The sequence below is a fragment of the Saccopteryx bilineata genome, chromosome 2, assembly GCF_036850765.1.
Source record: "Saccopteryx bilineata isolate mSacBil1 chromosome 2, mSacBil1_pri_phased_curated, whole genome shotgun sequence".
NCBI lineage: Eukaryota > Metazoa > Chordata > Mammalia > Chiroptera > Emballonuridae > Saccopteryx > Saccopteryx bilineata.
Genome location: NC_089491.1, coordinates 385859587 through 385875869, shown reverse-complemented (window position 1 = coordinate 385875869; position 16283 = coordinate 385859587). Strand labels below are relative to the sequence as shown.

The window sequence follows — 16283 nt, the reverse complement described above, 5'->3', positions numbered from 1 at the left end:
ATTGAGCACCGATGGCGTACCAAGCCATCCTTGTTCTACCATTTCACTGGTATCCAAGCCACAACAAGGACTGCTGACTCTAGAAGACCTAGGTGTTTGGTTTTTCTCATTCATTCCCAACCTTGAGTCCCTCCCACTCCCAACTCTTGCTTAAATAGCTGCTTAAGACTTTCTTTTTTCATTAAAAACAAAAACTTTTATTAGGATTGGTGGGTGGATTTCCTAGACTCTCGTCTCCTCTGCTCCCATTCTACTTTTTATCCTGACTGGATGCTGCTCCCTGGTTCATGGGTTATAAGGCAGGGTCTCTAGAAACATAGGAAACAAAACAAGGCAGGAATAGGTAAGGTCAACTCGAACAAAAGGAGGATGGTTATGGGCCCAAGGTCTCCCGACCTCTCCTCAATTACAATCGTCAAATATCTAGGTCATCATCTGGGTCTTCCTGGTCCAGGTCATCATAAGCATCTGGCTCATAGAAGATGTGGCTGGTAGCCTGGCCTAGACCACGGCGCAATAGAGCATGCTGTCTGAGAGACATGAGAAGAGTTGGTGTTAGTGAAGGTGGGTAGTAGGGGTCCTGTCTGAATACCCTGAACCTGGCGACTTTGACTCTTTGTTCTCCATGTTTTTTGGTCCAAGTCTCTTCCTCTGATTTCCTGATTTAGTTAGTACTGAGGCACCATTTGGTACTGGAATACTCTTATACTGCTCTCTTAATAAAACTGAGTTGTTATTCTTAGAAGCTTGAGAGCAAGGCTCCTGCCATTGTCTTGCTTCATCCACCCACACACTGGGCACAATAACAGGCATCTACTAAGCCTCTATTAACCTTCCCCATGTAGCTTCCTGTCCTAGTACTGTTACCTAGATATAAGGCCACTTCCCCAGGGTCTGGTCTGGCTCAGCCTAAACTCAAGATTGCTCTGGGGACAACTATGGAGCTAGGACCCAAGGCTGTAATGGAAAGAAAAGAGACAAAGGCTTTTGCCTTTGTTGAGGTATGGATGGGTAGAGAACCACTCCCAGACTTGGCTCTAGAGACGGACTTCAACCCCTATAAAGTCTGAGAGGTTAATCAATAACTTGTTGCCCCACCTCTCAGGCCCAGATGCTGGGCTCTACTCAGGGACCCAGGCACAGAGGGCACAAACTTACTTTTCAGAGCTGAACTGGAAGGGAAGAGTCAGGCTATCTTTGGCTTCCTTCTCTTTCTTGGATAGGTGAAGGTTAAAGGTCAAGTGAGTACTGAGATCCACCTGTAGGTACAAGGGATGCTGCCACTCTGCCCAATCCCTGTAATTTCTGACCCCACCCCCACCCCCTGCAATTTTTATTTTTTGCCAGGCCTGGGCACTCTTAGATACCGGGGATGTGTAAGCATCTGGATGGGGCTGAGACTTTAGGGGAGACACCCCTTGGAGATCCAGGCTAAAGTCAGGCAGGATGGAGAACCATTGAGTCTGGGAAAAGAAAGAAGAGTATTAAGAGTATCAAAGTTGCCTGACCAGGAAGTGGAGCAGTGGATAGGGTGTCAGATTGGGATGTGGAGGACCCAGGTTCGAGACCCCAAGGTTGCTAGCTTGAGCGTGGGCTCATCTCGTTTGAGCAAAGCTCACCAGCTAGAACCCAAGGTTGCTGGCTTGAGCAAGGGGTCACTTGGTCTGCTGTAGCCTCCCAGTCAAGGCACATATGAGAAAGCAATCAATGAACAACTAAGGAACCACAACGAGAACTGTTGTTTCTCATCTCTCTCCTTTCCTGTCTGTCCCTCTCTCTAACTCTCCCTGTCTCTGCCCCCCCACACACACACAAAGTATCAAAGTTTTTTTCTCTCTCACTGGAGAAATCAGAACTAAAGACCTAATACCTCCAGCCCCAATCAGCTATATAACTGGCTTTCATGTCTTACTCTCCACCTCACCTCTCCTTCAAACCTCTCCATATGGACTTGTTCCTTCTCCCCTATAGTAACCATTCCCAGTCTTTTCTCTTTTCCATTTCCCAGGAGGCAGTATCTCATTGGTCAAGCTCACAGGATCTGAGTTTCCCAGATTGCAAAACGGGAATAATAAACCCATCACAGGGTAGCTGTGAAGATTAAATGAGGGAAATAATAAATGAAATGATGAAAGCACAGAGAAATGCTCCATCACATCAGCTTTTTTATTGCTCTTCCCCTGTCTGGCCCCTCGGTGTTTCTCCTGACCTTATATATTGGGCGCTGTTGGGGTCTCCTATAGAGAATGCAAGCCGAGGCCTGGTCCCCTGTACCGCTCAGTGTCACCTCAGTCTGAGCAAGGGTGCTCAATGCTGCCAAGGGGCCTGGGCCATGAAGCTCTTCATGTAGTAGGCCCAGCACATGCACGTGTTCGGATGGGAAGCTGTCACCTGGAGAGGTGCAAGAAACGTAGATATAAAGGGCAGTAGGAAGCTTTCACGGCAGAGGCCAGTAATCAAATAGTGAAGAGGAAAGAGAGGCAGGCCCAAATTTCATCACAGCTCTGCCACACTCCTGACTTGCTCTGGCCAGTCTCATGGCCCCACTTTGAGCCCATTTCAGCTCTCACTTATCACGTCCTTTCTTACTCCAATGTAAATCTGACCAAGGCATCATTCTGACTCAGTCCTCAGGAGCCACTCATGACCTGTATACAGGATGAACTGACACTTTCATCATCTGGTCCCTGCCTCATCTCTTACACACTTAATTACTTTCAGTTTTTGGAACTTGCCAAGATCCCAGCCAGTGCCTTAGATTCCCTCTCTTTTGGGGAGCAGTCACAAAGTGTTAGGCACTGCACTTTTCCATCTTTACAAAGGTCAGCATTTTTAAGTTGAACCATGTGAAATTGCCCGTTTGACATTTGACCATATATGATCTACAAAAATGACAATTACACACTTTATAGAAGAAATCAAAGCACTGAGAGATCAAGTTCCTGAATACAAAGCTAGAAATCTGATTCCAAAGGCCATGCTAGTACCCAGTGTACAGGGTGGGGCAAAAGTAGGTTTATAGTTGTTTGTATGAAAAATAGTAAGTTAATAAATAATATTACAAGAATAAAACTTTTCCCTGGCCAGATAGTTCAGATGGTTAGAGTATTGTCCCAATACTCCAAGGTTACCAGTTTGATCCCCAGTCAGGGCATGTATAAGAATCAATCAGCCTGACCAGGCAGTGGCACAGTGGGTAGAGCGTCGGACTGGGATGCGGAAGGACCCAGGTTCGAGACCCTGAGGTTGCCAGCTTGAGCACAGGCTCATCTGGTTTGAGCAAAAGCTCACCAGCTTGGACCCAAGGTCGCTGGCTTGAGCAAGGGGTTACTCGGTCTACTGAAGGCCCACGGTCAAGGCACATATGAGAAAGCAATCAATGAACAACTAAGGTATCGCAACAAAAAACTAATGATTGATGCTTCTCATCTCTCTGTTCCTGTCTGTCTGTCCCTGTCTATCCCTCTCTCTGCCTCTGTCTCTGTAAAAAAAAAAGAAAATTAAAAAAAAAAGCAACTAAGGACCGCATAAATAAGTGGAACAGAATAGATTTTTCTCCTCCCTAAAATAAATCAGTCAGCCAATATTAAAAAAATAATAAATTCTTGTTTCATGTATCAGAACTGTAAATCTAATTTTGTCCCTGTACTTCAAAGCTAGTTCTAGTGCCAGGGGCCAGGCCATATTTGCCAGGCTGACGCCTTGCTCTTTAAGACAGTTCCTTCCTTATGGTGGTACTCTGTTTATGTTCCTTCATCATCATGGCTTTTATCAGAATATCTTCTAACTGCTTGTTTACCTGTTTGTATCCTTGATGAAACTTTGGGCTCCTGGAAGACAAGGACCTGGCTACAGCTAGTCTTTATTTTCCCGTTTTCTGAAGTGGTATCTGAAACACTGTATGTATTTAAAATTTGTTGAATAAGTAAGTAACGTAAGTAAAAAATAACTTGGAAAAGAAGAAAGTGATTGGTAGGTGGCATTACAGAGAAGTCAAGAACTAGTATACATTTCTTTAACTAGTATAAAGAGAAGGAATAAGATCCACTTGGCGACCCTGTTATGTTTCTCCTTAGGGTGGAAAGGGGCATGTTCCTTGGCAGGGGAGATGCATGAGGGGAAGTAATGAAGGAGGGGGGTCTCACCAGGGCAGGAGTCTTTATGGCTCAGAGCATTCAGGGTCTGGCAGAGTGTAGTACAGGGAAGGTGAAGCAGCAGCCAGCTAAGTGAATCAAGAGCAATGGTGACAGGACCAGGACCTGTCCTCGTGCACATAGCTCTCAAGACTCCCAGGGGCCCCCCAGGAAGGGCATCCCCAGTCTTTGACCAGTTGAGAGGGTCTCTGAAGAAGTCATGGTAAACCAGCCTACAAAGGGAAAATAGGAGACAACATAATACTGCCCTTTTCCCCTAGTCTTTTTTTTTTTTTAATATTTATTTTTTACAGAGACAGAGAGAGAGTCAGAGAGAGGGATAGACAGGACAGACAGACAGGAACAGAGAGAGATGAGAAGCATCAATCATTAGTTTTTCATTGCGCATTGTAACACCTTAGTTGTTCATTGATTGCTCTCTCATACGTGCCTTGACCGTGGGCCTTCAGCAGACCGAGTAACCCCTTGCTGGAGCCAGCGACCTGGGTTCAAGCTGGTGGGCTTTTCCTCAAACCAGATGAGCCCGTGCTCAAGCTGGCGACCTCGGGGTTTCAAACCCGGGTCTTTCCGCACCCCAGTCCGACGCTCTATCCACTGCGCCACCACCTGGTCAGGCCTTTTCCCCTAGTCTTGAAATTCATCCTCTGATCTCTGTGGCTCTCTCTTCTCCATTTTCACTAATATCCCATATACCAGTGAAAGGTAGTAACTTAGAAGTAGCATACGGTGATTGATTGCACAGACTCTGGCATTAGGCAGCTCTGAGCTTCAAGCTTGGGTTTTCTAATTACTAAAGGTCACTGAATTGATAAATGACTAATCTTAGACTTAGCTTCTTAATTTGTAAAAGAGGGAGACAAACCTCTTGACACTTAGTGCAGTGCTTGAGACATACTAAATACGTGATAAATGTTAGCCACCACCACTGTCAAATACAGTGTGTCCGTAAAGTCATGGTGCACTTTTGACCAGTCACAGGAAAGCAACAAAAGACAATGGAAAGCAACTTCCCTGGCCTCCATCTTACCTCGGGGCCAGGGAACCTTGCCGGGCGGGATGCGCTCTACTCAATAAAGCTTTTTATTTTTCCACAAAAAAAAAAAAAAAAAAAAAAAAAAGACAATGGAAATGTGAAACCTGCACTAAGTAAAAGGAAAACCCTCCCAGTTTCTGTAGGATGATGTGGCAGCATGTGCGCATGCGCAGATGATGATGTAACACCATGTATACGGCGGAGCAGCCCACAGCCATGCCAGTCGAGATGTGGACGGTACAGAGGAACGTTCAGTGTGTTCTGTGGCTCGCTAAATTCAAATCCGTGACCAAAGTGCAACATGAATATTGGCGCGTTTATAACAAAGCACCACCACATAGGAATAACGTTACTCGGTGGGATAAGCAGTTGAAGGAAACTGAGAGTTTGGTGGAGAAACCCCGTTCTGGTAGGCCATCAGTCAGTGACGAGTCTGTAGAGGCTATACGGGATAGCTACCTAAGGAGCCCTAAAAAATCTGTGCATGAGCCCACATCAAACTGCACTGAATAGGTATGAAACTGGGAGAGTTTTCCTTTTATTTGGTACAGATTTCACATTTCTATCGTTTTTTGTTGCTTTCCTGTGACCGGTCAAAAGTACACCATGACTTTACGGAAACACTGTATATCCTGAGTGGTGTCTAAAGTGTGTTATTCTCTGGATGAATAAACAGAAAGGAAAGAACATGAGACATGGTTCCAGCCTGTAGAACACCTTAGCAAAGGTCAAGAATTAAGTTATGGCCTGATCAGTGGTGGTGCAGTGGATAGTGTTGACCTGGGACGCCAAGGACCCAGGTTCAAAACCCAAGGTCATCAGCTTGAGTATGGACTCATCTGGCTTGAGCATAGAATCATAGACATGACCCCATGGTCACTGGCTTGACCTCAAAGGTTGCTGGCCTGAGTATGAAATCACTGGTTTGGTGGGAATACCCCCGCTCCCATCAAGGTGCATATGAAAAAGCAATCAATGAACAACTAAAGTGGTGCAACTATGAGTTGGTGCTTCTCATCTCTCCCTTCCAGTCTCTCACTATAAAAAATAAAAAAAAAAGAAAATTAAAAAAGAATTTTTAGCCTGACCAGATGGCGCAGTGGATAGAGCGTCGGACTGGGATGTGGAAGGACCCAGGTTCGAGACCCCAAAGTCACCAGTTTGAGCGCAGGCTCATCTGGTTTGAGCAAAAGCCCACAGCTTGAACCCAAGGTTGCTGGCTCCAGCAAGGGGTTACTTGGTCTGCTGAAGGCCCATAGTCAAGGCACATATGAGAAAGCAATCAATGAACAACTAAGGTGTTGCAACGCGCAATGAAAACTAATGGTTGATGCTTCTCATCTCTCTCCGTTCCTGTCTGTCTGTCCCTGTCTATCCCTCTCTCTCACTCCGTCTCTGTAAAAAAAAAAAAAAAAAAAAAAAAGTTTTAGCCTGACCAGGTGGTGGCGCAGTGGATAGAGTGTCAGACTGGGATGCAGAGGACCCAGGTTCGAGACCCCGAGGTCGCCAGCTTGAGCGCGGGCTCATCTGGTTTGAGCAAAAACCCATCAGCTTGCCCTGGCCGGTTTGCTCAGTGGTAGAGCGTCAGCCTGGTGTGCGGGAGTCACAGGTTCAATTCCCAGCCAGGGCACACAGGAGAAGCGCCCATCTGCTTCTCCACCCCTCCCCCTCTCCTTCCTCTCTGTCTCTCTCTTCCCCTCCCACAGGCGAGGCTCCATTGGAGCAAAGTTGGCCTGGGCGCGGAGGATGGCTCTGTGGCCTCCTCTACCTCAGGCGCTAAAATGGCTCTGACTGCGGCAGAGCATAGCCCCCTGGTGGGCGTGCCAGGTGGATCCCGGTCAGGCGCATGCAGGAGTTTGCCTCCCATTTACAACTTAAGAAAAATACAAAAAAACAACAACAACAACAACAAAAAAAAACCCACCAACTTGAACCCAAGGTCATTGGCTCGAGCAAGGGGTTACTCAGTCTCCAAAAGGCCCGCGGTCAAGGCACATATGAGAAAGCAATCAATGAACAACTAAGGTGTTGCAACGTGCAATGAAAAAGTAATGATTGACGCTTCTCATCTCTCTCCGTTCCTGTCTATCTGTCCCTGTCTAGCCCGCTCTCTGACTCATTCTCTGTCTCTGTAAAAAATAAATAAATAAAAAATTTAAAAAAAAAGAATTTTTATATATTGATTTTACAGGCGAGTGGGGAGGGAAGAGTAAGTACCGACACATAGTTGCTTCACTTTAGTTGTTCATTGTTTGCTTGTTGCTTGTCGTATTGGCCTTACACAGGCAAGTCCAGGATTTCCAACCAGCAACCTCAGCATCCCAGGTCCATGCTCTATCCACTGCACAACCACAGGGCAGGATGAAGTAATCCTTTTTTTTAGCATGTGCAGGAGAGAGCAAGAGAGAGATGGACAAGACAGGGACAGACAGGAAGGGAGAGGGATGAGGAGCATCAACTTGTAGTTACAGCATTTTAGTTGTTCATTGATTGCTTTCTCACATGTGCCTTCATGGGGAGGGGCGCTTCAGCTGAGCCAGTGACCCCTTGCTCAGGCCGTGACCATGAGGTCATGTCTATGATCTCACATTCGAGCTGGTGACCTGGTGACCTCAGGGTTTCGAACCTGGGTTCTCCACGTCCCAGTACGACACTCTATCCACTGCGCCACTGCCTGGTCAGGCTCTCATTCTAGTTAAAAAAAATACTCCTACTGCATCACTTTAGTTGTTCATAGATTGCTTCTCATATGTGCCTTGACCAAGGGGGCTCTGCTCAAGCCAGCGATACTGGCGTCATGTGGATGATCCTACACTCGAGCTGGTGACCAGGGACCTCAGCGTCCCAGGCCAATGCTCTATCCACTGTGCCAACACCAGCCAGGCTGTCTCATTTTATAATCTCTACATTGGAGTCTCCAAATACCACTTACTCTTACTAATTCTCACTTCCTGAAAAACCCATATCCATTCATTCAATTAATAAGTAGCTGCTACTCAGAACATACCAGGTTCTGAGCTTGTTGCTGTAAAGGGAATTCCTTAGCAATAGAGGTTCCACATTCAATTAAGTCTTTCCCTTCGTACTTACTGGCTGTTGATACTGGAGTCAAAACCTTCTCGAAACTCTTCCTCGCTCACTTCACAGCCCAGGATGTGAACCTGCTCTCCACTGAGGAATATAGGAGGCAGAATGTCAAAGAGTGGGGCCCAGGCTTCCTTCCCGGGGAGGACAGGAAGCAGCGGGGGGTTACTCACGACAGCGCTGATTTCTTGATAAGCGCCTTGAAGAGACTGCGCCCCTCCCACTCCACAGAGTCTGGGGAGATTGAGGGACGGATAAACAGCGTGAGATCGGAGGTTCCCGCCTTCACAAACCCGTTTCAATCTCCACCCCTACCCTGTCACCCTCACCACGAAGAAGTACCAGGCCGCCAAGAGCCAACAGAGACTCCATCTCCAAATGCGGTCCCCACCCTATTCCGACGCCCTCTGATGGCGTCACGACCGGCTGTCCGCCCTCCCCAGGGGAGGGGCGGGGCATCCACGGTTCCTCCCACCACTAAAACCTGGCATAATCTAGAATGAGAATTGATTATGTTCAATATTCTCAGGGCAGGTCACGTAGAGGGGCTCCTCCCGTGCAGTGGCGCACATACGTACGGAAGACGCTCCTCTCCGCATTTTTACCGCGGCTAGGACGGGAGGGGCGGTTAGGGGAATTGTCGATGGGAGGGGGAAACGGACGCACGATCCCATCCCGCCGAACTCGGGGTCAATAACGTCACCCCGCCCCTTTCACCCCGTTAGAGGCGGGGCCTACTTCGCTCCGGGTCCTGCTACATCGCCGCCTTCCGCGCGTGCGCCGTACTACGGCCTTGTTCGGGGCACACACCACTTTCCTTATCTCCACCCCCGTAGGCCGAGTGGGGAGCATTAGTCTCGGTGAAGCGAATACACGTCACCACCGGAAGTCGTGTCAGAAGGGAAGAGGAGGGTGGGAGAAAGGAGGAGGGAGGCCTTTGGGTGGTAAAATGGCGCCTGTCAGAGTGGGAAATCCAGCTGCAGAAACTGCAGCCCCGGTTCCCAGCGGCTAAGGCGCCTCCGACCTCGGGGAGGGGGAGGCCGCTCCGGTTCAGCCATCCGCGCCCTTCGGCTCCCCCTCCCCCTCCTTCCCGCATCTTCGCTCGGCCGGCCCGTTCTCCACCGGCGCAGCCCTTTGCGCGCCGCTGTCCCCTCCCGCCCCTTTGCCGCGAGCAGCCCCCTAGCGCGCCTGCGCAGCGGGCCACCCTCTGCTTCCTCCTTCCCCTCCCCCTTCTTTCTCCCTAGCCCCCTCCCCCACCACCCCCTCCCCCAATTCTCCAGCCCCTTTCCTCCTAGTCTCGGAGGACCCCGTCCTAGCCCGGTCTATCTCGGCCTGCAATCTCCGTTAAGCCGTCGGTGCCACTCCCTGCCCATGTGGGCCCCTGCGGGCTGCCCACGCCTGTCCCCCAGATCCTGGTTCCGCTGGGCTTTCCCCTCGCCGGGGGTGGCTTTCTGAGCCGCCCTCTCCGTGCCCCTCTCTGCAGCCTCTCCTGCCATTCGGGGCCCCCGTTCCCCCTCCCGGCGGCGGGGGGCTGCCCCCGGGGGGCTGGCGGAGTTGGGCCGCGGGGGCCCCGGGGCCGGCGGTGCCGGGGTCATCGGGATGATGCGGACACAGTGTCTGCTGGGGCTGCGCACGTTCGTGGCCTTCGCCGCCAAGCTGTGGAGCTTCTTCATTTACCTTTTGCGGAGGCAGATCCGCACGGTGAGCTTGGGTGGGCGCTGGTCGTGATGGGGACCTCTGTCAGCGGTGCTCACGGGTTTCTGGGACAGTGTCGGGCCTCTGGTCCTGGCGACGGCTTCTCCCGTTAGAGAATAAGGGCACCTTTAGCAGGGCATGAAGTGTGGTGGGGAGGAGGGAGACCCTTGTAGTAGAACCTAGATGGGGGGGCTCTGACGGGGACTGGATTTGGCAATTCTTGGGGACCAGGGTGGTGGGTGGGGCGCCCAAAGGAAAGCTGGAGTTGTTGCTGAAGAAACTGAGAGGCAGGGAACACCTGTTTGATGGCAACAGAACTGTTGATGCGGGCTTGTGAGAGACCCTCCTGCTGTTAGTAAACTCCGTGTGCGTTTGGTCTTATAACAAGGGGGAGACAGGCTTATGTGTCAAGAGTCGACGTGGGTGGGAGGGCATATGTGACAAACAAGGATGGGAACTTGGGAAAAGCCCTGGGTGTGTGAAGGAGAAACCCCTGCGGTTTGCATTAAGGGAACTCCTCTAAAAAGGCCCAGAAAACTTCATAGTGTGTGTGGGTACCAGAATTATTCAGATCCTGAGATTAAGATGCTTTTTTATGTTGGGCTTTTGTGTTGGAAGGGAGCACGTTAAAGTTTGGCTGTCCCTATCTAAAGACTGTTTGTCTATTATAGGTTTGAATCCCACCCAGGGCAAGGCACCCTTGTTTCTTCCAAAGGCCCCTAGCATTGGAGGGATACCATGGGCAGTGAAGACTGCGCATGAATCCAAGTATCTCAGGGTTCCCTCCCCCGTAGCTTTTATCAAAGTCAAAATTCCTTAGGCCAACACCATTTAATGAATGGGCTCTTGTATTCTCATCACCACTGGTGAGAATCCTCTGAAGGAGTCTGGGGAGAAAGCTCGGGTGCAGAGGTTTCCTGGTCTGTACTCTTTGGCATACCTCAGTAAAACTTGAAAGAAGAAAACCCGGTAAGGGCTGCTTAAGTCAAAGAATTTCCAGAAAACCTAGGGTGGTGGTGGTGGTGATTTGAGGGAATGGGCCTAGCCTTGCATTTAGCATCTCCTTTACCATTCCACTTCTTCCACTTCCTGATGTAGACTGAGGATTGTTCAGGGTGGTCGTGATTGTAGGCCACAAAGAATTCGGGGTGAGATATGCTGAGATTTGTGTGGGGCTAGCGCCTGGGGTTTTCTTTATGTTAGCTGCCATCTTTCTTTGCCTGGCCTTGCTCTGAGCATCCCCCCTTCTTTCCCTAACACCAGTTTTTGTTCCGGGTGCAGAGTAGTGCTTCAGCATATCTAGTAGTTGCTTTCCTTTGAGTGGCACTAACCCCACAGCCTTTTGTCTTGCCTTCCCTTCCAATCTGGTCTCTTCCCCCACCCCCTTTCTGGCAGATGCTTGGAGCAGTCCCTACATGCCCAGCATGTGCAACCCGAGATAGCAGGGCAGGACACCTGAGCTGTTGAGCTGTTGCGGCCCTCGTCATGGCCCAGGGAGAAAAGAAGGGCAGATGCCTTGGGATTAGGGGTGAGGGCCCTTTGGTTTGCAAGGGGGAGCCTGGTTCTGGTGAGGCTCAGGGCCTATGGGTGGACTGAAGAGTGTTTGTGCCTTAGAATAAAAGAGCAGAGGAAGGAATTGTTGGACTTTTCATGGGGGAGATCTGAGAGTTAAAAAAGGAACCTCTGGAGAAGCTGGAAGGCTGAAGTGGTGATATCCTTGTCCTATCTTCACCTCTCACTCACAGCCTTTACGTCTCTCTGGCCTTCTCCACCCCCTACCAGTGGATCTGGCGGGTGGGGCTTTCCAGTGTCCTTTGCCTTGTCCTGGGTACCAGGAAAAGGAGGCTGTTCAGAGGGCTGAGGTTCTCTGCAACTTGTGACTTGGCTCATAGAGACAGAAATGGACAGGTGGCTGGTTAAAATAGGCCTGGTGGCCCCTAGCCAGAGGAACTTAGGTGACCTGACAACCCCTGGATTCCCTCATGCTCTATTCTGCCTAGGGACCCTTCTTGACTCCTGTTTTGTGTCCCCTAAAAAGTCTTAAGGCTGATGGAAGTCACAACAAATTTTGGGGTGGACATGGGGAGAGCTGTGCATTTCTTTATTCAATGTAGCAAGATAATTTCTTGGTTAAGAGAGCAGGTTCTTGGCCCTGGCCAGGTGGCTCAGTTGGTTAGAGTATCTTCCCAATACTGATCCCCGGTCAGGGCACAACTGGAATCAACCAGTGAATGTATGGGTGAGTAAAACAACAAATCTCTCTCCCTCTCTTTCTTTCCGTCTGCCCCTCTCCCTCCCTTTCTTTCTCTGAAAAAGTATCTTAATGAGCAGGTTTTTGTATCAGACTGCATGAGCACAATCCTGGCTCCAACACTTCATCTATTTTAATATTAATTAATCACCCCTGTTCCAGTATTCTAGGAATACAACCATGATGGTGACAAAATCCATGCTCTCACAGAATTTTCATTCTAATTAGGACAAACAACCCTTTGAGTAGTGAGTTTTTTCATGCTCGCTGACCCCTGGTGGGTGAGTTTGTTTGTTTTTTTTTCAAAAAATAAAATTAGTTCTAGTTACAGTCTTATTAACTTAAAATCATGTCTGATAACCAATTTATGGAAACAAGAACATACATTTGCCTTTTTTTCATGTTGCCTTACACATGTACGATAGTACTCTGGATGTCAGGAGGCACAAGGACGTCCATGAACGTTCCTACTGCTCAAAGGGTTAAAGAACTCCTAGCTATGTGGCTTAGGCAAGGTTGTTTTATAACCCTAAATCACTTAGATGGTGCCCAACATATGGTGAATGTTCAACATGTGCTGCCTATTGTTAGTTACTGGGGAAGATTTCCTTGCCAAGGGTACTAATTTTTTCTTTTGTTTTCAGGTAATTCAGTACCAAACTGTTCGATATGATATCCTTCCCTTATCTCCTGTGTCCCGGAATCGGCTAGGTGAATATGCTGGCTGGGAAGATCCTTTAAGGTGAGAGAGGGTTCAAGGCCTGGGCTGGAGGTTGGTTGGCGTTAATTCCTTCCTGTTGTGGCTCAGGTCAGGTGAAGAGGAAGATCCTGGTGCTGGATCTGGATGAGACACTTATTCACTCCCATCATGATGGGGTTCTGAGACCCACAGTCCGACCTGGAACACCTCCTGACTTCATCCTCAAGGTGTGTGGGGGTGGGAAGTGACAGAATAGTTATGTCTGTTACTCTACCTAGACCTTTCTCAGTCCCAGAATATGTTCTCCCTGTCTCCATCCCCTGGCACCAGAGTCAGCCGGAAGGAGGGAAACAGGCAATGGGAGGGTGGGCGGAGTGTCCTCAGGCCAAGATGTGTTGCTCAGGACTTCCTCCTGCCCTTCCCTGTTCCTCTACAGGTGGTAATAGACAAACATCCTGTCCGGTTTTTTGTACATAAGAGGCCCCATGTGGATTTCTTCTTAGAAGTGGTGAGTTCGCAAAAGCCAAAGGGAGCTCTGTGATGAAAGAAGGGTTTTAGGGCTCTGGGGGGTGAGTAGAAACAGATAAAGGCAATTTTGTGGAAGGGATGTTGTAGGATGGTTGGAGAATGGCTTTTAGTAATTTGGGTTCATTTATTTTGCTGATATAATTCTGTTCTTCCACAGGCTTCCTGCTATTCCGTTCTTGCATCTCTGAATCTTAAGGGTATATGGTGCCTAAGACTCTGGGGGCACTCAGAATTTTGTGTCTTCAGAGACATTTGATACTGTTGCAAATCCTGAAGGACAAGGCTGGAGTCATAGTGGAAGGGAACTGTGTGTCTAGATTACCTCTTCTGACACCTAGTTTTCCCCGTCTCTTTCAGGTGAGCCAGTGGTACGAGCTGGTCGTGTTCACAGCAAGCATGGAGATCTATGGCTCTGCTGTGGCTGACAAACTGGACAATAGCAGAAGCATTCTCAAGAGGAGATACTACAGACAGGTGAGGGCCTGGAATCCAGGGCTACGAGTCAAGCTCCAGAGGCAGGTCACTAGGGAGGGATCTGAATTTGAAGGAATGGGAGGGACCTTCTGGGGACTTGAGGGAGGCCTACTGCCTGATCCCTTTTATGGGGATTTGGCTGCCCATAGTGTTGTTGGGATTGGGTACAATCACAGAGGGTGAGCCCCCTTCTGATCCCGAGCCCCCCCTGCCTTTCAGCACTGCACTTTGGAATTGGGCAGCTACATCAAGGACCTCTCAGTGGTCCACAGTGACCTCTCCAGCATTGTGATCCTGGATAACTCCCCAGGGGCTTACAGGAGCCACCCAGGTATGGGGCAGTGTGTTGAGGCTATCAAGATCCAGAGGGGGTTCTGAGGAGGTATTTCGAATTCATGGAGCTGGGATGCCTTGCTTTACTGTAGGTTAGGATGCAAGTTTTTGAATGAGATTTTCCTCCTCCCCCATGTGTCTACTTCATAAATCAAATTTCTCATAGCAGATTTGCTTCAGGTAAAACGAGATATAGTAGTTGATTTTGAATGGGTGGGTGGGTAGTGGTGTATTTTAAAATAATGATCCCTACTCCCAAATAAAAGAAAAAACACAGTTTTTCTGAATCCTTTGTTTCTACTCACGTGCACTGTTTACTCAACCTAGACAATGCCATCCCCATCAAGTCCTGGTTTAGTGACCCCAGCGACACCGCCCTTCTTAACCTGCTGCCGATGCTGGATGCCCTCAGGTAAGGGAAGCTAGACACTTAGATCAATCACTGAGGAAGGGAGGAGATGGGGGAATCCCAAGCGGGAATAAAAGTTTGTCCTGTTTTACTTACTTTCTCTTTTCCCTTAAGCATTTAACATTTGGACACAGGTCTTACACTTAAGCTGATGCTTAAGCCATTGGGTTCTGGGGAAACTGAACCTCAGTCTCATCATGTGACAATGGTGACTGCCCCACCTCTCCTGTGAGGCTGCCTCACACTAGTGTGGGGATATCAACTCTAAGGACTCTACCAATGCAAGTTATTGTCATCCCAGGTTCACCGCTGATGTTCGCTCTGTGCTGAGCCGAAACCTTCACCAACATAGGCTCTGGTGACAGCTGCTCCCCCTCCACCTGAGTTGGGGTGGGGGGGAACGGGAGGGTAAGCCCTCGGGATGCCGTCTGATGCCCTGTCCAGTGGTGAGGACTGCCTGGGCAGGGTCTGCCCCTCCTACCCCTCTTTGCCCTGGGAGCCCTGCACTCCGTATGGAGTCTGGATGGACATATGGGCCAGACTCGGAAGCAGCCTCTCTCTAACTTTGTGTTCGCACTCCCTGGAACCCCAGACTGGGACATAATCGGTGTCTGTGGTGGAGAGACAGGACTGGCCAGAGTGAGACAAACATTCGATAATCCAGGAGGCTCAAAGAGAAGCCAAGCCAGCTTTGTTGTGATTTGATTTTTTAAAAAACTCTTGTACAAAACTGATCTAATTCTTCACTCCAAGGGTCGGGTTGTGGGTGGGAAACTGGGATTTGGGCCACTGGATTTTCCCCAAACTTGTCCCCCCCTTACTTTTCTCTATATTTTCCTTCTCTAGTTTCCCTCAGACCTGTAACCAGCATTCTGTTTTTTTTCCCCCTCTCTTTTAAACCATGCATTATAACTTTGAAATCAAAGCTGCCCAAGGTCCTTCTCTGGGATTTTGGGAAATGAAGGGCAGAGGGGAAGAGACTGCTCCCGGTCCTAGAGGTAGGGGGAGAGGTGGTGTTGGTCTGCTGAGGATGGAGTAGAGGACATGCACAGCAGATGCTTTGATGGAAGCATCTTAGCGACAGGTTGGAATCCTGGCCGTGAGCAAAAGGGAGGGAAGTTGAGCTTCAGAGCAGGACACAGATGTATGAGAGGAAGAGAAACCTAGAGGCCAGAAATGGCATATAGCTGAAGAAAGGCCGGGCTGGGGGACGGAACACAAAAGCTCAACGGGCTTTGCATACAGGAGCCGGTACCTAGCTCTCCACTATCCAGCTTGGCCTGGGTGACCCAGCCAGCCTACAGACTCCCGCTCCAACAGCAGCAGGCCCCACCTCCCGAGGCCCTCCTCCCAGAGCCGGCTCTACTTGCCACAGCCGCCACGTGACGCTCCGCCCTCCTCTGAGATCACATGATTCTGCTACACTAGAAAATGTCCTTCCGCGAGCGACATAGTCCCCACCTATCAGACCTACTCTCCAGTTCCTATTGGTCCAGTCTCCTGAAACATAAGCGTTCTGTGCGTATCTCCAAAGATATATTTAATTTCTGCTCTATATTCCAAGACCACCTTCTCTTGGGTACTACTTTGTTTTGGTGTCAATGGCCGCCTTTAGCGTAGCA

At 49.3% G+C, this 16283-nt stretch overlaps 2 protein-coding genes across 4 annotated transcripts; one reads left to right on the top strand and one right to left on the bottom strand.

Annotated features, from left to right (window-relative positions):
- Positions 1-39: 39 nt before the first annotated feature.
- On the bottom strand, positions 40-8809 carry ELP5 (elongator acetyltransferase complex subunit 5). Of its 3 annotated transcripts, XM_066264091.1 has the most exons (9): positions 8601-8809; positions 8445-8505; positions 8278-8358; positions 4146-4366; positions 2210-2391; positions 1368-1463; positions 1159-1259; positions 411-530; positions 40-308 (listed from the first exon to the last, which is right to left on the bottom strand). In XM_066264091.1, exons 1-8 carry the CDS (start codon positions 8728-8730, stop codon positions 416-418), a joined length of 987 nt encoding a protein of 328 aa, XP_066120188.1. In that variant the 5' UTR covers positions 8731-8809; the 3' UTR covers positions 40-308; positions 411-415. The 3 variants fall into 3 exon arrangements, with proteins under 3 accessions (XP_066120188.1, XP_066120189.1, XP_066120187.1); XM_066264092.1 differs by having other exon boundaries at positions 40-530; positions 2288-2391; XM_066264090.1 differs by having other exon boundaries at positions 40-530; positions 8601-8808.
- A 354-nt stretch (positions 8810-9163) lies between these two features.
- CTDNEP1 (CTD nuclear envelope phosphatase 1) lies at positions 9164-15586 on the top strand. Its single transcript, XM_066264093.1, has 8 exons — positions 9164-9972; positions 12862-12928; positions 13026-13144; positions 13354-13425; positions 13803-13919; positions 14139-14250; positions 14580-14664; positions 14963-15586. The coding sequence occupies exons 1-8, from the start codon at positions 9871-9873 to the stop codon at positions 15021-15023; spliced, it is 735 nt and encodes a 244-aa protein (XP_066120190.1). The 5' UTR covers positions 9164-9870; the 3' UTR covers positions 15024-15586.
- Positions 15587-16283: the final 697 nt, after the last annotated feature.

Bases quoted from the DNA above. Each gene is read 5' to 3' on its own strand.
- ELP5 (XM_066264091.1), bottom strand. From the start codon at position 8,730: ATGCCCCGCCCCTCCCCTGGGGAGGGCGGACAGCCGGTCGTGACGCCA. The intron at 8,506-8,600 runs GTGAGGGTGACA...CAATCTCCCCAG, and splicing joins CGGCCTGGTACTTCTTCGTG to ACTCTGTGGAGTGGGAGGGG. The intron at 2,392-4,145 runs GTGAGACCCCCC...GCACCTCTCCAG, and splicing joins CCATAAAGACTCCTGCCCTG to GTGACAGCTTCCCATCCGAA.
- CTDNEP1 (XM_066264093.1), top strand. From the start codon at position 9,871: ATGATGCGGACACAGTGTCTGCTGGGGCTGCGCACGTTCGTGGCCTTC. The intron at 9,973-12,861 runs GTGAGCTTGGGT...TTTTGTTTTCAG, and splicing joins TGCGGAGGCAGATCCGCACG to GTAATTCAGTACCAAACTGT. The intron at 12,929-13,025 runs GTGAATATGCTG...GTTGTGGCTCAG, and splicing joins TGTGTCCCGGAATCGGCTAG to GTCAGGTGAAGAGGAAGATC.